Source organism: Pan troglodytes, chromosome 15 (assembly GCF_028858775.2).
Source record: "Pan troglodytes isolate AG18354 chromosome 15, NHGRI_mPanTro3-v2.0_pri, whole genome shotgun sequence".
In the NCBI taxonomy this organism is placed as follows: Eukaryota; Metazoa; Chordata; class Mammalia; order Primates; family Hominidae; genus Pan; species Pan troglodytes.
Window position 1 is genome coordinate 89,309,558 of NC_072413.2, and position 22,143 is coordinate 89,331,700.

A 22,143-nucleotide genomic window follows, 5' to 3' on the forward strand; every position below is an offset into this window, starting at 1 on the left:
CTTTGTGCTTTGATCTGCTGCTTTTGAGGAGTCCTAATGCCCCCAGTTGGTCCCCAGGAGCCACAGATAAACATCCCGCTGGGCTTGTGACCACTGGTGTTGGGAGCCCCGCTCACCTGCAGCTTGGCGGTCTGGGTCTGCAGTGTGGTGTTGTGCTCCTGCAGGAAGGCGCTCTGTTTCTGCAGTGTCAAGATCTGGCTGCTGAAGGTCACGTTCTGGGTCTCCAGGTGCTGCAGCTGTTCCTTTAGCAGCTGCTTCTCAGCCTGCAGAGCTGCATTCTAGAAGATCGGGAGGCATGAGCGAATCAAACTCCAACTGGGTAAATGCTAACTGGCCACAGGTACTTGGGTTGTAACGAACCCTCAAAAGTTGATGTTTTGGGGGCCAAATCGAGGGTCCGCTGGATGAGGTCAGTATATTTTCTCTCTTTGAAAAAGATAATCAGCAGGATTTTTTTAAAAGGCTACACATCATGGGGACACTGCCTGACACCTGCGTATGTGAGTGGGAGGTGAATGCATGCTGGAGTTAAAGCTGCTTCCTTTGTCTCTTTAATGCTTTCCTTTGTTTTCTGTTGAACACCCTAAGAGTGCATTTCTGTGAGCTGGTTCCATCTCCCATTGACTCCAACCCTGAGTATCTCACAGGACAGGGAGTCAAAGCCTTAGGCTACAGCCTTACTCAGAGGTGTCAGCAAGTAGAATAAGGCACTTCACATTATGTGAGACTAATAAAGACCATGTTAAAGTTTGCCACCAACTGGGCTAAGGGCCAGGACCTGTAGTCTTTTACTATCCCTTATTAGCATGGGGCTTTGGGTCAAGTCTCTGAAATTCTGTTTTAGCTTTATCATCGATCAAATAATGAAAATCACCACTCTGAACTTCATAAAGTCATTGTTGAGAATCAAAGTCAGAGGCACGGACATGCATTAGCAGACTTTTTCTAGAAAGGGCCAGATAGGAAATACTTTTGGGTTTGCCAGCCATGGGGTTTCCATCTCAACCTAAAGAATCATTGTCACTGTAGGGGAAGCAGCCCCAGACAACCTGTAAACAATGGGCATGACTGTCTGCTAATAAAACTTTATTTACAAAAGCAGGTGGGGGCTGGAGTTTCCCAATCCCTGGTACTGGGCACTGAAAGACACAACACTACAGGAAGAGGCTGAATTGCCATGAAGGCTGTGTGTGCCCCTGATGTGAGAATCACTGAAGGGACCTCAAATGAAGAGGGGCCCACAGGACCTGCAACTCAAGACGTGTCCAACTAGATCTGGCTAAATCTCCTGTGTTCTTTACAGCAATGACAAGTCATCAATGGGACTACTGATAAGGCAGTCTCTCTCTCTGTCCCCGATGGACCATGCCCAGGCCAGCCCACTCACATTCCGCTCCAGCTCGATGGCCCGGTCCTTCACTCGGAGAAGCTCCATGGTGGCTTCCTTATGGCCGGGCCCCCAGGCCTCCTTCCCCTGGTGACTGGCGGCTGTCTTCCCTGCAGGGTGCTTGAAAGAGTTCTGCAAGTGCTGCCCCTCTCCCTGGTTCTGCCTGAGGGTCTCACACTCCTTCTTCAGCTACAGGTGTGACAATAAGCAAGGAGGCTTCAGGCGGAAGCAGCCTGGCCTGGAGCCCCGAGTGAGTGGCTGAGGGCAACCTGCACCACACCCTCCACACTCCCCATACTCGCCCGCCCTGGTCTGTGTAAGCCAGACGTGCTCCTTTTCTTTTGAGGGGAAGGCACCAACCCTCTGCCCTACATTTTCCCTTCCCTTCCAGAGAGGACAGGGAGGTGGGGGCCTGCAACCCGTTCCTGCCTCAGTCCCTGCTTTAGCCATGTGGCTTCCTGCTTTCCTGAGCCTCAGTTATCCACTCCCTCAAACAGAGGTGAGGCTGAGGATACAGGAGGTGAACAGGGACGAGGTCTCAAAGCCCCTGCTGGCACTGGAGCAACTTCATCCAGATTCCTATTCAATCCTGCAGCCAAGAAGCATGGCATGTGTTCAAAACTGAGGCTGGAAGAGTGCGTGTGTGGAAGGGGGGAGTGTGCACACCTGATCACCTGTGAGAGTGTGCACATTGAGAGCACGGGTCAGGTGTGTACACCTGTGTGTGAGGAGCATGTGTTTGTGTGTGGAGTGTGCACACACGTGGGCACATGTATAATACATGTGTGTAGACAGCATGCATGTACATGTGTAAGGAGCATGTGCATATGTATGTGGAGAGTGTGTGTGGAGAACACACATCTATATGTGTGTGGAAAGTGTGTTCACACATGTGGCAAATACGTGTGCATGCATGCACCCAGAAGTAGACATGTGCATGTCCTCATGAGTCCCTGTGCACCCATCTGTCTCATCGGAGGGCACCCGTGAGACTCTGCAGGCCGTTGCTCAGTGCCCAACGTGCAGTTTCATGGAGGGCTCTCAGGGGTGTTCCCATATCTTGCCTGGTGGACTTGGTGCTGCTCTAGGCCACTGCCCACCTCCCCGCAGGCCTGTGGCTCTTATTCTGGTTCTGTTTGGCCCTAGTGCGTGTGATTCTGAGGGTGGCTCCCTCAGTCACTCTGTGGCGCATCTACCCCTGCCCTAGAAAATGGGTATCCAGGCCACCCCACTGCTATACAGGTGAGGGGCTGGAAAGGGTGAGGCTGAGAATGGGCAGCTGGGCCCCACAGTGCAACCTCCACACTCACCATCTGCAGCTCACTCTCTAACTGGCGATTTAGGCTCGCTTTCTCTTCCATCTGTGCTTCTAAGAGCACAATCTTTTCTTCTTTCATGGCTAGTGTTGTTTTTAATGCTGATTCATTTCTGCCCTCCAAAATCTTGTATTTTCTGGAAAACACAAAGATACAATAGTATCACTTATCTACTTCCTCTCCGCAAGTTCCCAGTGTCCTTGCTGCCAACACATCACTCCTTCCATTAGGCTGGGTTACGGAGCTGCTGCAGCTTTTGGCCCAGAAGAACTCACGAGCCAAAACTCATCTTCCCAGAGCCCTTTGGGGGTTCCCTGGGTAGAAACACCTGTGAAACCTTCAAAGGCGACACCACGGCTACAGTTTTACAGTCACTGTCTGAGGCAGGAATTATTATTGCCATTTTACCGAAGGGGAAACTGAGTATCAGAAAGGTTAAGCAATTTGCCGAAGGTCACAGTGCTAGGTTAAGTGGTAAGTCTAAGGCCTTTCCACCAGAGAGGACTCCTACTATAAGGCATGTGGATCTTCTCGGTTACAAGTCCAGCAAAAGTCCAAGATGTTCGATTTCCCAAAAAACAAGATCAGGCCGAGCACAGTGGCTCATGCCTGTAATCCCGGCACTTTGGGATGCCAAGGCAGGAAGATCACTTGAGGTCAGGCGTTCGAGACCAGTCTGGCCAACATGGTGAAACCCCGTCTCTACTAAAAAAATATAAAAATTAGCTGGGCATGGTGATGCATGTCTGTAATCTCAGCTACTCAGGAGGCTGAGGCGTAAGAATCACTTAAAACCAGGAGGCGGAGGTTTTCATCACTGAGCCAGGATCACGCCACTGCACTCCTGCCTGGATGACAGAGTGACACTTCGTCTCAAAACAACAACAAAACCCATTATCATTTAAGCAAGCATTGCAGGGAAAAACTGTAATAGTCTAATTTTTTAAAAAAATTAAGAAGCGTGGCTGGGAGCAGTGGCTCACACCTGTAATCCCAGCATTTTGGGAGGCTGAGGTGGGCAGATCGCTTTGAGCTCAGGAGTTCAAGACCAGCCTGGCTAATATGGCGAAACCCCCTCTCTACAAAACATACAAGGATTAGCCAGGTGTGGCGGTGCATGCCTGTGGTCCCAGCTAGGTAGTGGTCTCCAGCTGGGGCTGGAGGATCGCTTGAACCCGGGAGGTGGACATGGAGGTAAGCCGAAATCATAATACTACACTCCAGCCTGGACGACAGAGCCAGACCCTGTCTCAAAAAAAAAAAAAAAAAAAAAATTAAGAAGCTTTTTCATCAGACAAAATCTCCTTCCACACCTATCTGAGAACCTCAAGGAACAAGAGCTGGAACAGAAACGACCAAGGAACTTTGGGTTCAAGGAACCGCGTGAGGTCACAGCCCTCGGCAGTAGAGAGTTCATGGAGGTCTCAGGGGAGGGTGAGGAGCCTGCAGACTGAACAGTGGAGGAAGTGCTCCCACGATGGGGAGAGGGAGAAGAGGCCCTCACGTGTCACTGCCGCTGTCTTCCTCCTGCAACAGCAGCTCCCTGTTGAGGCCGACCTTCTCCAGTTCCTGGCTCAGCTTGTCCAGCTCACTGCTGAGCTGCTGGCTCTTCAGCTTCTCGAGCACCAGGTCCTGGAATGATGGGGAGAGAGCACGGGATAGGAGCTCAGCAAAACACGCAGGAAGGCCAGGCGCCAGTCCCGCCCGGGTGTGAGCAACTGTCCTCCCGGGCCACGGCTGCCTCCGTGTGGAGCGAGGGGACTCTGAACCCCAGGGATGCTCTTCCCGAGGAAAGCCAATGAATGCACTTGTCCAGCCCTCCTGGTGCTGAAAACAACCAGACCAGGTGGCTACATGTCAGGATGGATCTAATATGCCACTTCTCTAAGTCATGTATTTGAAATGCCACTTATGTTGACCTTTAAGTAGTATGTTTGATTTCTGATAATATGGCTGACTTTTCAACAAAGCAACAAGTAATTAAAGGCCCCTTGTAGACACTTTGAAACAGAAAATGTGTAAAGAGGGGAAATATTTTATTTTAAACCCTGGATCTGGTTTACTTTTCATTTTTTAGAGACAGCATCTTGCTTGGTTGCCTAGGCTGAAGTGCAGTGGTGTGATCACAGCTCACTGCAGCCTTGAACTCCTGGCTCAGGTGATCCTCCACCTCAGCCTCCTCAGTAGCTGGAATTACAGGTGTGCACCAGCACACCTGGCTAATTTTTAAATTTTTTGTAGAGATGGGGTCTTGCTATATTTCCAGGTTGGTCTTGAACTCCTGGCCTCAAGCAATCTTTCTACCTTGGTCTTCCAAAGTGCTGGGATTACAGGCGCGAGCCACTGCACCCGGCCTTGGTCTACTCTTCAAAACATGGGTGTTGAATGCATGTTGGTGGTTCACTTCCTCCACCCCAGTTTACGTCAGCACCTCTTTGTAGCTCTCTAGATAGTGACCATTTTCTGCCTGGTGTCACAGTCATTCGCATGCACGCTTAACCCTCCTACCAAATCCTCAGACCTGAACGGCAGTGTGACAGAGACAGTGATGCTCATCACCTGCTCCCCCAAATTTCCCAGCCACCCTGTATCAGCTGAAGCCAGGTCACCAGCTCTGGCAAAGGGGATGAAGTGGGAGTGATGTGGGTGACTTCCTGACTGGAGCACAGAAGAGCCTATGTGTGACATTCAGCTGCCCTTTCACCTGCCATGGCAACCGCCCAAGCCTGGTGTAGAGACCGTGGAGCCACGAGATCAAAACAGCCTGGACTGCTGGGTCAAGCAGAGGACAGACTCCCTGAAGGGTCCCCTGGACTCTGGTGAGCAAGAGGTAAGCCTTGGCTGTGATGAGCAGCAGAGATGCTGGGGTTGGCTATCGTAGCACAGCCTAACTAACCTACGCTAACGAGCCGGGGCTCTGCCTGCGTTCATATTTTGGATCTCTCCCCCACAGCACATGGAATTGCCTGCATGGATCGTCAGTCATCTCTTTCCAGTGTGGAGGCTGCTCAGTGTTCACCAAACCCATTTCCTTCTCTTGTGTGGCATGTGGCACCCTGTGGTTGGGTGTGGCTGTGCTGCTGAGCCCCACCCATGCAGCATGATCTTCCTCACTCTCTCTCTTCCTCCTCTACCCACCACAGGCCGAGGAACCAGAAGAGGACTCCACTAGGGGTGCCCAAGCCTCAAGATGGCAGAAGCCAGGTGCCTGAACTGGGCCTTAAGTGCAGTGACTCCAGCACCTGGCTTCTCCCATGTGGGCAGGGTCCCCACACTAGACCCTTCACGAGTGAGATAAACAGTGCTGGGCCACTCAGCTGCTGAAGCCATTTCCCAGAGCAGCCATCTACTCACCCCAGCATACTAAACAAATGCCCAGGTGGCCCACACAACACTTACCAGGGTAAGGACAACATGGAATTCTGGAGGATTTTATATCCCTCAAGAGACTAACACGTTCACACTCTTTGACCCTGTAATTCCATTTCTGAGAATATACCCTAAAAAATAGTTTGATTCATGAAGGTCTATGTATACAAGGATGTCTAGTATTATTTAAAATAGTGGAAAAGAGGATTCTAGGAAAAAAGGTAATAAAATTTTAAAAATAAATTTAAAAAAAACTTCAGGAAAGGATTCTAGGAAAAAAGTAATAAAATTTTAAAAATAATAAATAAAAATAAAATAGTGGAAAACACTAAAACAATCTAAACATCTAAAAAATAATTACAGTAAACCTATAGGATTAAATATCTTGGCCAGGTGCAGTGGCCCACACCTGTAATCCCAGCACTTTGGGAGCCTGAGGCAGATGGATCCCCTGAGGTCAAGAGTTCAAGACCAGCCTGGCCAAGATGGCGAAACCCCACCTCTACTAAAAATACAAAAATTAGCGAGGCGTGATGGTGCGTGTCTGTAATCCCAGTACTTAGGAGGCTGAGGCAGGAGAATTGCTTGAACCCAGGAGGTGGAGCCTGCAGTGAGCTGGGGTCGCACCACTGCACTCCAGCCTGGGTGACAAAGCGAGATTCTGTCTCAAAAATAAGTAAGGGTCGGGCGCGGTGGCTCATGCCTGTAATCCCAGCACTTTGGGAGGCCGAGGCGGGTGGGTCACCTGAGGTCAGGCGTTTGAGACCAGCCTGGCCAACATGGTGAAAACCCGTCTCTACTAAAAATACAAAAAGATTAGCCAGGTGTGGTAGCGTGCATCTGTAGGCCCAGCTATGTGGGATGCTGAGGCACAAGAATCGCTTGAATCCGGGAGGCAGAGGTTGCAGTGAGCCGAGATCACGCAACAACACTCCAGCCTGGACGACAGTGAGACTCCGTCTCAAAAATAAATAAATAAACAAACAAACAAATATCTTACGGCCATTGGGAAATTGTGGCTTTGAAATCTAAAATAACAAAAACCACAACATAATTAATAAAAACCACAACAGCACACCTGTGTGTAAGTATGACATCAAGCATGTGTCTGTATACACGAGGGAAAATGATGAAACGAAACAACTCAAACTATGAGAAGCATTATCTCTGGGTTGTAAGATTGTAATACGTGGTATTCACTGGGTTCTTAGACCTTTAGGTATTGCTGTTCAGAATTAGATAAAGCATTTAAGGAGGACACAGAGTCTTACTTCTCTCCTGAAACCATGCACCACAGAACCCACTACCACCATCTGCCAATCCCCTTACAGGGGCCGCCTGTGTTCGCTCACCTCCCTCAGAGTTGTCAGTGTCCTTGCATGCACGGTGACCTGCTTGGTGAGGTCCCGGTTGTCCTTCTCCAGCTCCTTCAGCTTGCCGGCTGCGTCCCTGCAGCGGGCCAGCTCCTTGTCCAGCGCGCGGCTCTCCTTCTCAACGGCGGACAGTTTGGCAGTGCTATCGTCCAAGACTGCATCCTTGAGCTCCACCTGCTGCCACAGCCGCTTGGCCTCCTTCTCCAGCAGCTTCTTATCCTTCTCGAGCTGGGCCACCTCCTGCTCCAGGGCCTTCCTGTCCTTCTCGGCCCCCTCCAACTGTGCATTGGCCAGCCGGAGGGCCTCCAGGTCCCGCCGCAGTGCCTGGCGCTCAGCCTCCAGCTCGCCCAGCTCACTCTCCAAGGTCTGCGTCTTGTGGCTGCTGCTCTCCAGGCTCTGCTGCAGCCGGAGGTTCTCAGCGCTCACGCTCTGGTAGCTGAGCTCCAGGCGCTCTGACTTCTTGCCCAGCGCCTTGAGCAGATCCACGTTCTTCCTCAGCTCCTCCTTCTCACGCTCCAGCTGCTGGTTCTCCCTCTCCATCTGTGCCAGCTTGGTGCTGGTGAAGCGCATGGTCTCCACCAGCCTGCGCAGCTCCAGGTTCTCTGCGTCCAGCTGCTTGTTGTCACGCTCCAGGCCCTCAAGCTGCAGGGACACGTTCTGCAAGGTATCCAGAGACTTCCTCAGCATCCGGTTCTCCAGCTGCAGGCCCTGGCTCTCATGCTCCAGGGCCTCGACTTTCTCGGTGGCTGTCTCCAGGGAGGTCACCTTCCTGGCCAGCCTCCCGTTCTCCTCCTGGAGTCGCTGTAGCTCCCTCTCCAGCTTCTCTGCCTGCTCCCCCTTCTCCTTGGCCTGCTCCAAGTCCCTGTGCAGCTGCCGCTTCTCAAACTCCAACTGGCTGAGCTTGCCATTGGCCTCCGTCACCGTCTGGTGGAGGGCTTTGTTCTCCTTCTCCACGTCTTTCATGCGGGCCTCACTGCTGACCTGCGACCTCTCCCGCAGCGACCACATGGCTCGGTTGAGGTGGTCCTTTTCCTGCTCAAGGTCCTTGATCTATGGGAAAACACAACAGGCACAACCCAGGCTGCTGCAGGAACCTATTTCAGTGACATGGGCTCACACTGGGGATGGGAGAGAGAAGGCCTTGAACGGCTGTCCTACCTGTGCTCAGACACTGCCTGTGCATTACCCAGAGGCTTGACAGACACAGGTGAGTGGGCACGGACACCACCACTTAGATGGTTCAAGTCAGAATACACTCAGAGCAGCCAGGACGATTTTAAAATGTAAATACATCTCTCTCCCTCACTTAAGTTTCAGCGGTTTCTCTTGGTCTCTGGTTGCCAGGCCCTGCCCACCTCTGCAGCCTCTGCTTACACTACTCTCCACCTCCTGCTCACTGCTCCTAGCCCAGCTGACTGTGAACACTTTGCACATGCTGATCCCTCTGCCTGGAGTACTTTCCTCTGGCTATCAGCCTCACTGGCTCTTTCTCATACTTGGGGTCAGTTCCCCAAAACATCCTGGCATGATGATTCTAAGGTAGCCGTGTATCCCAGTATTCTCTCCCTCAGCACCCTATTCTCTCAGTAGCACCCTCCTGAGATCATCTTGCCTGTCACCTGGAAGTGTGCCTTCCTGGCTGTGAGCAACATCTGGGCAGGGCCCTGTCCGTCTGTTTACCATGCGCCATTCTAACCATCTTCTCTGGGCTTTTTATTCCTCTACTACAGATGCCAAAAAGCTAAAATACTTGGGGCCAGTGATGGTGGCTCATGCCTGTAATCCCAACACTTTGGGAAGCTAAGATGGGAGGATCACTTGAGCCCAGGAGTTCGAGACCGGCCTGGGCAACACTGTGAGATCCCATCTCTATTAAACAAAAGAAAACATAAACAAAAACAAAAAACTAAAATACTTGGTGCCCTGGCATTCTTTGCAGGCAGAGGTAGCCACACGTTAGTTCTGGCCAACGTGACGTCTACGGAGCATCCTTGGGAGGGTTTCCCTGTGATGCTAAGCCCTCCACCTTTCTCCTGCTTGTACCTTAGGGATGTGCAGCAGCCACTGCTAAGGCTGGCGGAGCTGTAGGCAAGAGGCCTGGTTCCTGATGGCATCCCTGAGCCACTACATCAGCCCTGGACTGCCTGCCGTGTGAGGCAAATAAAACCACACGGATTTGCCAGGGTTCTCAGCTGGGGCACTAAGAACATTTGCAGATGGAGTGTTCCTGCCCTGCGCACTGCAGAATATGTAGCAGCATCCTTGGCCTCCACCCACTCCATGCCAGGAGCACCACCCCCTCTCTTCCCCGGGGTCACGACAATCAAAAATGTCTTGAGACATTGCCAAATGTCCCTTGGGAGGCAAAATTCGCCCCACCTTTTCCCACTGCCAGTTGGGAAATTGAGAATTGCTGATTTAAGCTGTGGCTAAGCTAGGTAACGGATAATCCATGCATCCACAATACAGTACCAGGAATGGCTGTAATCCTGGCTCTCCGTCTTGCAGGCAGGGGTTCTAGGAGAGGCGTTAGTGGTGGAGGCACCTACCTGCCTGGCTTTGTCAGCCTTCAGGGTCTCCATGTCACTCTGCAGCTGCTCCTTCTCTCTGATCAGCTCCTCACTGAGGGTCTCCAGATCTTGGTTGCTCTGCTTTTCTCTCTCCAGCTGGGTTTGTAACTTTTCAATCTGCAGAACCAAAAGACCCAGCCCAGTGCAGACATCAGTCCTACGAAGTGAACCATGATTTAAAACAAAACAGAAACCACCCCAACAGAATGCACTAATGGGTCTTTTCTCAAGGGAAGACCTCCTGACATCATTCTGTAGCAACCTCCCCACACCACAGCTGTCACTCTTAAGACAGAAAGTCACCAGGAAGCAAACCATCACCATCCCCCCAGCGTCCCTCTGCCCCATCCTTGCTGCCATGTGCTCCACCGCCTGAGGCCGCCACCGCTGGGTGCCCTCGGGGGTTTCACATGCACCCAGCTTCCTGTCCTCCTGGAGACTTCCTGCCTCAGTTGGTGATGTCACCTGGCTGCTCAAGTGGCCCTCTGTTATATCTCTTCCTCTTTCACCTCCATGGAAATTTGTCACCAAGCCCTGTCCTTCTTATCCCTTCCACACTTCCACCATCTCCCTCACACGCCAGGCCACATTTTGTCTGGCCTGGACAGCCACCCAGTGATCTCCTTGACAGCAAGGTCTTATGCCAGAACCCACCTGTTCGCAGCCCTCCTAAACATGAACTACCTAAACAGAGGTCCTCATGCTCCCCGTTGCACACGAGTGCCCGCCTTGCTGAAATGCAGATTCTGACTCAACCTTTTTTTTTTTGAGATGGAGTTTTGCTCTTGTCGCCCAGGATGGAGTACAATGGCATGATCTTGGCTCACTGCAACCTCCGCCTCCCAGATTCAAGCAATTTTCCTGCCTCAGCCTCCTGAGTAACTAGGACTACAGAAGCCTGCCACCACGCCCACCTAATTTTTGTATTTTTAGTAGAGACGGGATTTCACTGTGTTGGCCAGGCTGGTCTCACAGGTGATCCGCCTGCCTCAGTCTCCCAAAGTGCTGGGGTTAACAGGCATGAGCCACTGTGCCCGGCCGACCCTTGCATTTCTGATTGCTGTTGCTTCTGGTCTAAAGGTGTGATTTCCTGGGTCCTACCTACCCCTGATGGACCCCTCATCTTTCTCATTCTGTGGTTCTTTGTCCTATACTCCGGTCCATCCCCGAAGAAGACCCGTGCCCCTGATGAACCTGCTGGGCTAAGATATGGGATGGCTGCAGACTTTCTGGCCCCCAGAGGGTTTCCTGTCCTCCCTGCAGCCACTGGCATGGGCAACAGTCTCATGTGGTGCAGCATTAGGTTTTCCCGGGAGTTGTGGGTGCCAGGACCCTGCCCCTCAGCCCCCAGGCTGCATGTCTTCACATGAGCTGCTCCTGCCTCTCATGACAGGCCCCCAAAGGGCTGCCCCTCTTCCTCTAAAAATAAGGATTCTTTTTCCTTCTTGACTCAAAGAATGAACTCTTATGACTTCAATACAAAGCTACAGACACAGAGGAGGGAGGGGGCTTCTCTAGGACCCATGGAGGTGCCTTGAGTTAGAGAGAAAGATGTTTTAACTTCAGGGAACTATGGTTTCCAGAGGTCCCAGACCAAAGCAAGCGTGCAGCCTGGGCTACATTCAGGGTGAGGTGAAGAGCCAGGTTGGCACTAGGGGCCCCCTGTGGGACTCAGCAGGGCCAATGGGCTTGCTTACTGACTAGGAAATGCCAGCTGGATGGCTGAGGTTGGAGAGGGAAATTCAGGATGAGCTGAGCTGGCTGAGGGTTGCCAGGCCTGAAGCACAGCCTGCCTCCTGCTGGTGCTGAAGGGTTCACCTGTCAAATGCTGGCGAGCACCCTCTACGTGTCAGACTCTGGGCTGGGCACTGGGGCCAATAAAACAGTCAGTGAGACATGGACAGAGAGTGAAGGGAGAACCACCCTGCAGGGTCGGGCCAGATTCCAGCCAGGCTCAGGGCAGGCCAAGGACGAGAGGGAGGAGAGAGCTCTAGGCTTCAGACACAGGACAGCCCTGCCTGCAAACAGCGGCCCCTCCCTTCCGGCGCCCCCGCGACCAGAGAGTGTGTGCCAAGACAGGGCCTCCCGAGGGCCACGGCAGGAGAGGCTGGCGTCGGGCCAGGGAGGAAGTGGGTAGGGCCTGAGAGATCAGCATAAGGAGTTGTGGTGGGTGGGCGACGCCCCCCCTAGGTCCTGTTTGTACAGAAGAGGGGCCACAGCAGACAGGACAGGGCAGAGAGATGCCTGGGCACCACCCTGGTGACCTGCCAGAAGGGGCCCCAAAATATCACTAGGCCAGAGAGATAATACTGCAGGCTTTCTAGGGCAGCGTCGTGAGGACCCGCAGAGCTGGAGGTTCTCATCTTCCTAAAGGGCAATTCTTTTTATCATGGCCAAGGTTGGGCTGCCACTTATGAAGACATTTCCCGTGCTAGGCCCACATGAATCTAAGAAACCAAAACACTGAGTCAGCCACAGTGGCTCAAACCTGTGATCCTAGCACTTTGGGAGGCTGAGACCGAAGGACTGCTTGAGCCCAGGGGTTTGAGACCAGCCTGGGCAACATAAAGAGACCCCAGTTCCAAAAAAAAAAAATTAGCTGGGCGTGGTGGTACGTGCCTGTGGTCCCAGCTATGCGGGAGGCTGTTGTGGGAGGATTACTTGAGCTCTGGAGGTCGAGGCTGCAGTGAGCCATGGTCACGCTACCGCACTCCTGCCTGGATGACAGCAAGACCCTGTCTCAAAAAACCAAGTCACTTTCCCCATGCTGCCCTGCACCAGAAGACGTGGCATGAGACGGGGGTGCCTTCTGTTGTCCTACAAAGAGAGGAAAAACCACCCGGCAGCTCAAACGCTGCAAGGCACACAAAGTTCAAAGGGACAAGAGTGAGGAGCCTCGTAGGAGAGGTCCCATGAGGGAACTCAAGGGACCAGTTCCCAGGAGTGGGGGACCTGTTCCCAGCCTCAGAGATCATGAACCTGCAGAGTGGCTGGGTGCGGTGGCTCACATTGGGAGGCTGAGGTGGGCAGATCACCTGAAGTCAGGAGACCAGCCTGGCCAACATGGCGAAACCTCATCTCCACTAAAAACACAAAAATTAGCTGGGCATGGTGGCACATGCCTGTAATCCCAGCTACTTGGGAGGCCGAGACAGGAGCATCGCTTGAACCCAGGAGGTGGAGATAGCAAGGAAGCTGAGATTGCAGCACTGCACTCCAGCCTGGACAACAGAGCGAGACTCCGTCCAAAAAAAAAAAAAAAGAACCTGCAGAGCCAAGGGACCCAGGTATCCTGCCACAGTCATGCCTCAGTAAATGACACTGCCAGGACTCACAGCTGGATGGCTGAGGTTGGAGAGGGAAATTCAGGATGAGCTGAGCTGGCTGAGGGTTGCCCATCCTGCATGGCAGTCAGCCCGCAAGAACACTCTGGCCTCCTCCCTCGACTGGAATCTGACAGCTGGTGCATTCAGAGCCCACAATACACCAGTGCCTCCACAGCGTGAGGCAGGTGGATGAGAGGTCCTCTGACCTGGAATGAGCAAGACCTGTCGGCAATCCCTAGTCTCTCAATGGCCCCTTCCTGCACCTGAGATGGAATCTGCCATGTGACAGGGATCCTCTTAACTGTAGAACGAGACTGGCTTGCAAACCCTCATCTGTTCACCCAGATGTCTGGCTTCTACTCTGCTCCCAGGAGGACCTAACAGCTGTCATTAAAACAGAACACAGTTCAGCTATCTCTTCTTCCCCATCCCATAAACCCAGAGGAGGGAGAAAGCACTGACCTGCTTGTTTTACCACAGCAAGACCCTAAGGTATTCCGTCAGTGGCCTCACACATACAGACCTAGGCTTTGCAGCCCCAAGGATGTTCATTATCACTTTAGTCAACAACTCAACGTCTGGTATTCGGTACCTTACTGGTTCTTCTCCCTGGGTCCCTATTGCATGCTTTATAACAGTGCCCTGCTCTCTTTTTATTGAGTGCTTACTATGTGCCGAATCCATCACACACACTACCACCTCTAATCCCCACAACAGCCAGCATAAGAAATGTGTGTTTGGGGCCAGGCATGGTGGCTCATGCTTGTAATCCCAGCACTTTGGGAGGCTGAGGCAGGTGGGCCACCTGAGGTTGGGAGTTCGAGACCAGCCTGGCCAACATGGCAAAACCCCGTCTCTACTAAAAATACAAAATTAGCTGGGCGTGGTGGTGGGTGCCTGTAATCCCAGCTACTCGGGACGCTGAGGCAGGAGAATCACTTGAACCTGGGAGGTGGAGTTGCAATGAGCCGAGATTGTGCCATTGCACTCCAGCCTGGGCAACAAGAACAAAACTCAGTCTCAAAAAAAAAAAAAAAAAAAGAAAGAAAGACATGTGTGTTTGGTTGTTGCTAAATTTCCTGGCACAAGTTTCGAAAACCCTTGGAATCTCCAAAGGGATAGGTGTCTTTCTTGTATGCTAAGATGAATGAGGACTGGGGGCTCCTGGAGAGCCTCAGGATGGGAGCTGGTTGCCAAGGGAACCAACCATGTTATTAGAGAGTTGAAACTTTCAGGCCTCCCCTACCTCCAGGGAGGAGACAGGGCCTGGAGGTTGAGCTAATCAAATGGCAAATGATGTAATCAATCATGCCTATATAATGAAACCTCCATAAAAACCCAAAAGGACTTGGTCAAAAAGTGTCCAGGTTGGTGAACATGTGGAGGTGCTGGAGGGGCACCCGCAGAGGACAGGGTAGCGTGGCACCACTCCCCGCACCCACCGCCCTGTGCATCTGTTCCGCCTGTGCGTTGTATACTTTGTAATAAACAAGGAATACTAAGCCATCTAGGCTATAGCGGAGCCCACGAAGGGGGCGGTGGGAACCTCTGATCTGCAGCCAGCTGATCAGAAGCACAGGTGACAATCCGGACTTGGATTGGCACCTGAAGTGGGAGGCAGTCTGGTGGGACTGAGCCCTTAGGCTGCAGGGTCTGTAGTGTCAGAATTGAGTTAAATTGTAGGATACCCAGCTGGTGTCCCCCAAGAACTTGAGAACTGCTTGATATGGGGAAAACCCCACACCCCTGGTATAAGCAGTGAGGTACTGGGAGCAGTGGCGTGGAAGAGAACGAGGGAGTTTTCTTTTTACAGGCAGGCACCCCATCAACCCCATTTCACAGATTGAAGACAACGAGGCACAAGAAAGTCACATGTCCGGGTCATCCTCTAATGGCAGCGAAGCAGGGACAGGGCCACACCTCCTCTGGCTCTCCCCAGTCCTCACTCCCGTTCCTATTATAATCAGCGGTGACTGCGCCTGGATTCTGCCCACTGCCTGACACCTGCATGCTCTACCTGGCCCCCTCCTTGTCTGTGCTCCAGACAATCACTGGGGAGGATGGGAGGGTGCCCGAGGGTTCTGTGCCTCCCCAGTGACCTAAGGAGGCCGAGGTACCTTCTTGCTGAGCTGGTGGTTCTCCTTCTCCAGCTCCCCGCACTTGAGGCCGCTCTCCTCCAACACCAGGGACGCGTCCCGCAGCCCCTGGATGGTGCTCTGGAGGCTCTGATTCTCCTTCTCCAGCTTCAGGATGCGGCTGGACGCACATTCGTTCAGCTCAAACACAAACGACTTCCTGGAGGCTGAAGACAAAGTCCAGTCAGAGCCCAGTGGTCTGTGGGCCTCCACTTCCACTCTCTGCCCCAAGCTCCGAGATGGTCATCAGTCCCGGAGTCCAGGGTCTAAGGGGCTGGGGAGGAGCTCCCACAGGTCAGCTGGGGACCCTTCCTCCTGCCCCTCCACTCCCAGTGCCCGAGGGCTCCTCTGCAGGCTTTGCTGGGGTCTGTCAGGGCAGCAATCCAGGGCTCAAGAAGGCGGCAGGTTACAGTCCAGGAGCCAATGCAAGGGCTGTGTCACTTATGGGAACCATCTGGCTATCAGGCTGCTATCCTAACTGTCCAATCAAGGATTTTAGAGGCTAACAGAGATGACACACAGGTGACATTTTCCATACCCCCCAGAGCATAATGGACATCTCGGCTGCTCAGCAGGCAGGGGCACGTAACTGACCACTCCCGTTGGCCATGGGTGGTAGAAAGCTACACCGGAACATGTGTCGGGCACTTGTCAGCCTGGATGAGACGCTATGCAGAGATTTCTTTCTGTGACTTCACAATTATGTTGAAGAAAACTGTGATAGTGTATGCAAATTACTTTTAAAATTCTAAATGAGATGAAAAATAAGCTAAAAATAGTAAAAGGCAGACTATCTACTCTGCTTTTAAACAGCTCAGGTGCAAATGGAGAAGGGAAGAGTCTTGAGTCAGGAATGGGAGTTCCTGGCCCCCTCCTGCCACAAGCAGGTGCATGATTTTAGGTAAGTCATGGGGTTGTTTTGAAGGGGGGAAAAAAAAGGTATGCAAAAGCCCTCTTAAGAAAGGAGCCCGGTTCTTCCCCCCTTCATTTACCCAACCCAGTGCCACGTCCTCATCTCTTGGGGCCTTTCCACACTGTTGCTAATACAGCGATTCCTCCCCCTACCTCTTCACCCCAGGGGCTGTGGGTACAGGGGGGTGACGGCTTTCACAGCAAACACATAAATCTGGAAATGTGTGTGGTTCAGATCCCCCGGGTGATCATAAAGACTGAACAGCATCTCGTTTCCCTCTGAGTCTTCATCCTCTACCAAGGATAACGACATGGACCACCCAACAGGCCAGAACGCCCTAAAGACCCAAAGCAACAGCAGGCGAGAAGTGGAGGGGATGGTGTGTACCTGGCCCCAGCCCAGCACTGACACACACATAAACACACACACACTCCACATACAAGGACGCTTGGAGGGCTCCGTCCCAAATAAGCTGTAAATGAAACTAACCTAACTTCAACACCAAGCCTCAAATAAGACTCCATTATTTCAAAACCTGTGGTCATCTGGACAGTGCCTCTGCAGAATTCATGGGGGGGAACCCATTTTTAAAATTACAGAAAAATATATTTAAAAAGTACCATTTTAGCCATTTTAAAGTGTTTGGATCTGTGGCATTAGGTACAAGCACACTTTTCTGCAACCATCACCACCATCCCTTTTCACCTTCCCAAACTGACCACAGAGAATAATTTTTAAGGTTCTATGAGTTAAACAATGGAATCGATGTTTCATTTCCTCTTCCATTAAAGTCAGTGCCTTGAAGACTATTAAAACGACACAATGGTTTACTACTAAAACGCCAGTGTTTCTCTTTTTTTTTTTTTTTTGAGACAGAATCTCACTCTCTCACCCAGGCTGGAGTGCAGTGGTGTGATCTTGGCTCGCTGCAACCTCCACCTCTCAGGTTCAAGCGATTCTCCTGCCTCAGCCTCCTGAGTAGCTGGGATTACAGGTGTGCACCACCACGCCTGACTAATTTTTGTACTTTTAGTAGAGGCGGGGTTTCTCCATGTTGGCCAGGCTGGTCTTGAACTCCTGACCTCGTGATCTGCCCGCCTTAATCTCCCAAAGTGCTGGGAATACAGGCATGAGCCACTTTGCCCGGCCCAGTGTTTCTTTACTAGTGCAAATCTCGTCAGCACCCCCCAGCAACCAGAGTAACTGGGTATGTCTTAGTAAGACAGACAAGAAGAGCTGCCCTCTACGGAACACACCAAGGGCCAGAGCCGGGGTTCCTGCTTCACTGTTTTCTCTCACTCATCCTCACAGTCATCTTGTGAGGCAGGTTCATTACCCCTATTTTGCAGGTAAGGAAACTAAAGTTTTAAGAGGTTAAGTACTTGCCCTAGGTCACCCAGCTAACCAGCGGAGAAGCCAAGGCTTTATGCCAGGTCTTTCTGGCTCTCGAAGCCACTGCCCCATACACTCAGGCTTTGCTTGCACGATGCCATCATTCTAGCAAACATTAGAATGATGCCAGCTCCTAGCTAGGCACTAGGAGTTGACAACACTAAGAATAAATCACGGTATTAACTTTAAAGAGCTCACACATTATAGAAAATGGTCTAAATCGGTGAGGCCTTCTCACCAGCCACCATGGTCTCTAACAAATATTTAGTTGATGAGAGACCATCCTAGCTGCTTGTACCACCTCTCTGCTCCACCAGGGGGCGCCCCCAACTTGGACTTCCAGAGGCAAGGGATTTGGGGGAACCCCCTTGTGCAGCCCTCAGGCCCCAGAGCTACGCACAGATATCAAAGCACAGACAGCTAACTTCTCACACAGATTCACAGTGAAACTGGTTTTAGGTTCGGAACTGACAGGAACCCCCAAATACAAGAAATATTCACCTGTTTCCAATAACCTTTCCAGAATGCTTAGATGTCTATCAGAATTTTTTAAAGCCACCCCCTAAACAAGCCAAAAGCCCCATCACACCCTGGAAAGTCTAAGTAACTACGAACTTGCACTATCACGTGCACGGGAACGGTGAGCGTGTGCTATTTTCAAACACAGGAACTGGCTCATTGTTTGCCGGGGCTGAGGCTTCCTGCGCAGGGGGCTGAGTGCGGCCCCGCCCACGCTTCCCATGACCGACACCTCCTCTCGGGGCGCAGGGCAGTGGGCAGCAGAGCAAGCCCAGGAGGGAAGAGGGAAAGGGAGAGGCCTGGCAGAGGCGCTAAGAACCTGGGTCTCCGGGGCAGCAGCCACTCAGCACCCTCCCCACCCAGGAGAGAGAAAACAGGCTGCCTCCATCTTGCCCAATTATGCAAATGAATGGAGGAAATGACGCCCTGGGTACATTTATAGCAGGGATTCGTGGCCACTGGTGATGGCTCCTGCCATCCAGGGCTTTCAGCCATCCACAGATGGCCTAAGAGAGCCTCTGGGTGTCAGTGCACTATAATCTGGAAGCTCCTGGGAATGTCCATATGGGAATTCGGAAAACTGGCAACACTTAATTTGTGTTTTGCGTCCTGACATCAAGGCTGCCAGACCCCTCGTGTCTTCCCTGGGGAGAACTGTAATGAAACAGTTCCAAGTGGAGCTTGAAGGAAATCATGTTTGCCTGGGATGAATGGATGGGCTAACATGGCAGATTCAGAGCCCAGGACTCAGCTCCCTGGAGGCAGCGGCGGCCACGGCCAGGCTGGCTCCCCGGCACCAGGCGCTACCTACCGTCTGACAAGTCTGCGTTCTTGGACAGCTGCTCCAGCTCCCAGCCAAGGTGGGCAGATTCGTTCATGCTCTGCTTCTGTGCAATCTCAAGGACCATGTTTTCTTCCAGCAGCTCCTCAATTCGTTTCTTATCTGTGTCCCGGTCCTGGGGCAAGCAAGAAGAGGCAAGAAGTGAGGCTGCACAGCTGGAGATCCCTCTGGACAAGCCTCAGCCCCTGTATAGCTACCGTCATGTGCTGTGGATGAAGATGTACTGGCTCACTTCCAAATAAACAGAGCTGCACACAAACATCCCAACATAGGGCCCTGCTATGAGAGGGAAAGCCACTCAAAGGTACCCTGACCTGGCTACCTAGGTTATGAAGAGAGACCCGGGGTCCCTAACTGAATGCTGTCTGAACAAAGTGACATACTGCACAGGGCTTTAAAGCAAGTGTGCAGTGATGGGCAGCTTTGTGGCTCTAGCGAAGCCCTAACAGGCCTCTAAAGCTGTTAACAGGCTAACAAATCATAGCTCACCCCACACCATCAACACTGGCAAAGACCCTTCTTCCAAGACACACACATACACTCATTCCTACAGAAAAGCAATACAGAAGTCAAGTGCTCTCTGTGTGTGGGTGTTAAGTGGCACCCACTCAAGCCTGCTGATTTTAGCAAGCTACTCCCCGCAGTCAACAAGTCATTCGTGGTAGCAGTGGCAGCAGCAACGGCAGTAGCAGCAACAAACCCAGTAGCTAAACTATCAGAGAAGGGCACGGCATAAACCTGAACCTGCCCCAATCGGTTTTCTTTTCTTTCTTTCTTTTTTTCTGAGACAAGGTCTTGCTCTATCACCCACGCTGGAATGCAATGGTGTGATCACGGCTCACTGCAGCCTCAACCTCCCAGGCTCAAGCAACCCTCCTGCCTCAGTCTCTCCCAAGTAGACGGAACTACAGGCTCACACCACCATGCCCAATTATTTAGTTTTCGTAGAGATGGGGCCTCGCTAGGTTGCCAGGGTTAGAACTCCTGCGCTCAAGGGATCCTCCCACCTTAGCCTCCCAAAGTGCTGGGATTACAGGCATGAGCCACTGTGCCCGAGCCCAATCTGTTTTCAATGTAGTAACAACACAGCCTGCAGTACCAATTCCAGGTCGTGAAGCTTGGATTTCAGCTGCAGGTTCTCCTTTTCCAGCTCATGGACTTTATCGCCCCGGGCCCGAGCAGCAGTCAGCTGTTCCTCCAGCATGGCCTTGGTTTCAATTAAAATGATATTATCTTCTCTCAGCTCCTGGTTAGCAAAAACATACATGAGAACCATCAGATAAAGGCACCTGGGTCATTAGGATGGAATTCTAAAACCAAAACTCTTTCAGGCATCTGGACCCAAGCAAACAATCTAGAGGGAAGTCCGAGGCAGGAAGTTTTTCCTCTACTTTTTTTTTTATCATCTTCACCTTTTTTTTTTTTTTTTTTGAGACGGAATGTCACTCTGTCGCCCAGGCTGGGGTGCAGTGGCGCGATCTCAGCTCACTGCAACCTCCACCTCCTGGGTTCAGCAATTCTCCTGCCTTAGCCTCCCAAGTAGCTGCGATTACAGGCGCCTGCTACCGCGCCCGGCTAATTTTTGTATCTTTAGTAGAGATGAGGTTTCATCATGTTATCCAGGCTGGTCTCGAATTCCTGACCTCAGGTGATCCACCTGCCTCGGCCTCCTAAAGCTCTGGGATTATAGGCATGAGCCACTGCGCCCAGCCCATCTTCACCCTTTTTAATCGGGCAAGGACAATGGACTTTTCTCTGCTATAAGAAAAAAAAAAATCCATGAATCAAGATAGGCTGGGAATAGTGCCAAGGCTTTGACATGCCTAATCTCATCTGGATGGACAAGGGGACCCTGAGCCCATTTCCTTAACAAGGAAGGAGTGGGGTCGAGAGTCAATCCTGGGTTCCAGGTCTGAGTCTAGTAGACCTCTTAATTCCACATTCATTCTACAGATGTGGGGCCTGGAAAACAGCAGCTATTCAGATAAACTTTCATTCAATACACTGCTCCTATCTGAGTATCCTACAAACACTCTGAGATAACAACAGTTCTTGGCAGTTTCCTGGAAATGGGGGTCTTTAAAACAGTTAAGTTTCAGCATAGCAAACCACACAAATGTGAGCTCCACAAATGTATACAGCTGAGGGGTGCGCTGGATCTATTTTTGACACAGGCAGTGATGTGCACAAGGGAAGAAGTCGGTCCAGGGCACACATCTCCACTGTTCCTTTGCTAAGGGCTTTCCTGGTTTCTCTTCTCCTGGGCCCTTCCAAGCACCGCTTGGTATCTGGTGGGAAACTGAGCTTCCCCCAAATGCCTTCGCAGGTTACAAACAGCACACGCCAGGAACGTGTATGCTTCTTTCGGTGGGCAGAGCTGTCTGAGGTTTGTCCCACTCACGAATCACACTGGGAACCAGGCTGGGAGTTTCTACTTATCCACCATGTGCTCATCTTCCTATGTGGGCCAGAATCCAAGACTCCTGGTGGAGGGGAAGCCACACACTTTCCGGCCAGCGGACACAGCTTTGATGAAAGCCTGGCAGGCGGTGAGGGGCTTGGCCATTAAGTCTCTGGATTCACCTGCGTGCCCTCCTCTTGCTGCCTGTGCCCAGCAGAGACCACATCTACTATGTGGCTGGCCCTGCCCCAGGCAATCCATGTCCTGCCTTACAGTGGCCCTCAGAGGGAGGCAGGGACAGTCCCTTCCTGCAGATGAAAGACCAATTCAGAAAAAATAAGAAATGAGCTCAAAGCCACGAACCTAGTGAGGTACAAAGCTGGGGCCTGACAGGCTGCAGACCCTGTGCTCTCCTCACTGCCCTCGGCTCCCTGAAGCCCACCCTCGAGGGGCTTGTGTGGGTGAGAGGCCCCTGTTGTACTAATAACACAAGCCAAAGCACAATGACGGGCTTCAAAGCAGAAAGAAGGCCCAGCCTTTTCTCTCTGGCTACTGCCCCCACTGTTTTGACCAGCGTTCCAGCAGGGTCCACCGCCAGCAC

At 51.9% G+C, this 22,143-nt stretch overlaps 1 protein-coding gene across 8 annotated transcripts in view; it reads right to left on the reverse strand.

The window, feature by feature from the left end:
- The window catches only part of CCDC88C (coiled-coil domain containing 88C), a 146,721-nt gene that overhangs the window by 34,365 nt on the left and 90,213 nt on the right, over positions 1 to 22,143 (reverse strand). For all 8 annotated transcript variants that reach the window (XR_008538943.2, XM_016926600.4, XM_063793074.1 and 5 more), the window contains 9 exons: positions 20,241 to 20,387; positions 19,112 to 19,256; positions 15,459 to 15,643; positions 9,995 to 10,132; positions 7,425 to 8,495; positions 4,208 to 4,335; positions 2,698 to 2,839; positions 1,388 to 1,576; positions 117 to 278 (listed from right to left, as the gene is read on the reverse strand). Coding sequence is in view for 7 of the 8 variants with exons in the window: in XM_016926600.4 (XP_016782089.4) it covers positions 117 to 278; positions 1,388 to 1,576; positions 2,698 to 2,839; positions 4,208 to 4,335; positions 7,425 to 8,495; positions 9,995 to 10,132; positions 15,459 to 15,643; positions 19,112 to 19,256; positions 20,241 to 20,387 (2,307 nt within the window). In the remaining variant the exon portion in view is untranslated. The remainder of the gene's footprint in view (positions 1 to 116; positions 279 to 1,387; positions 1,577 to 2,697; positions 2,840 to 4,207; positions 4,336 to 7,424; positions 8,496 to 9,994; positions 10,133 to 15,458; positions 15,644 to 19,111; positions 19,257 to 20,240; positions 20,388 to 22,143) is intronic.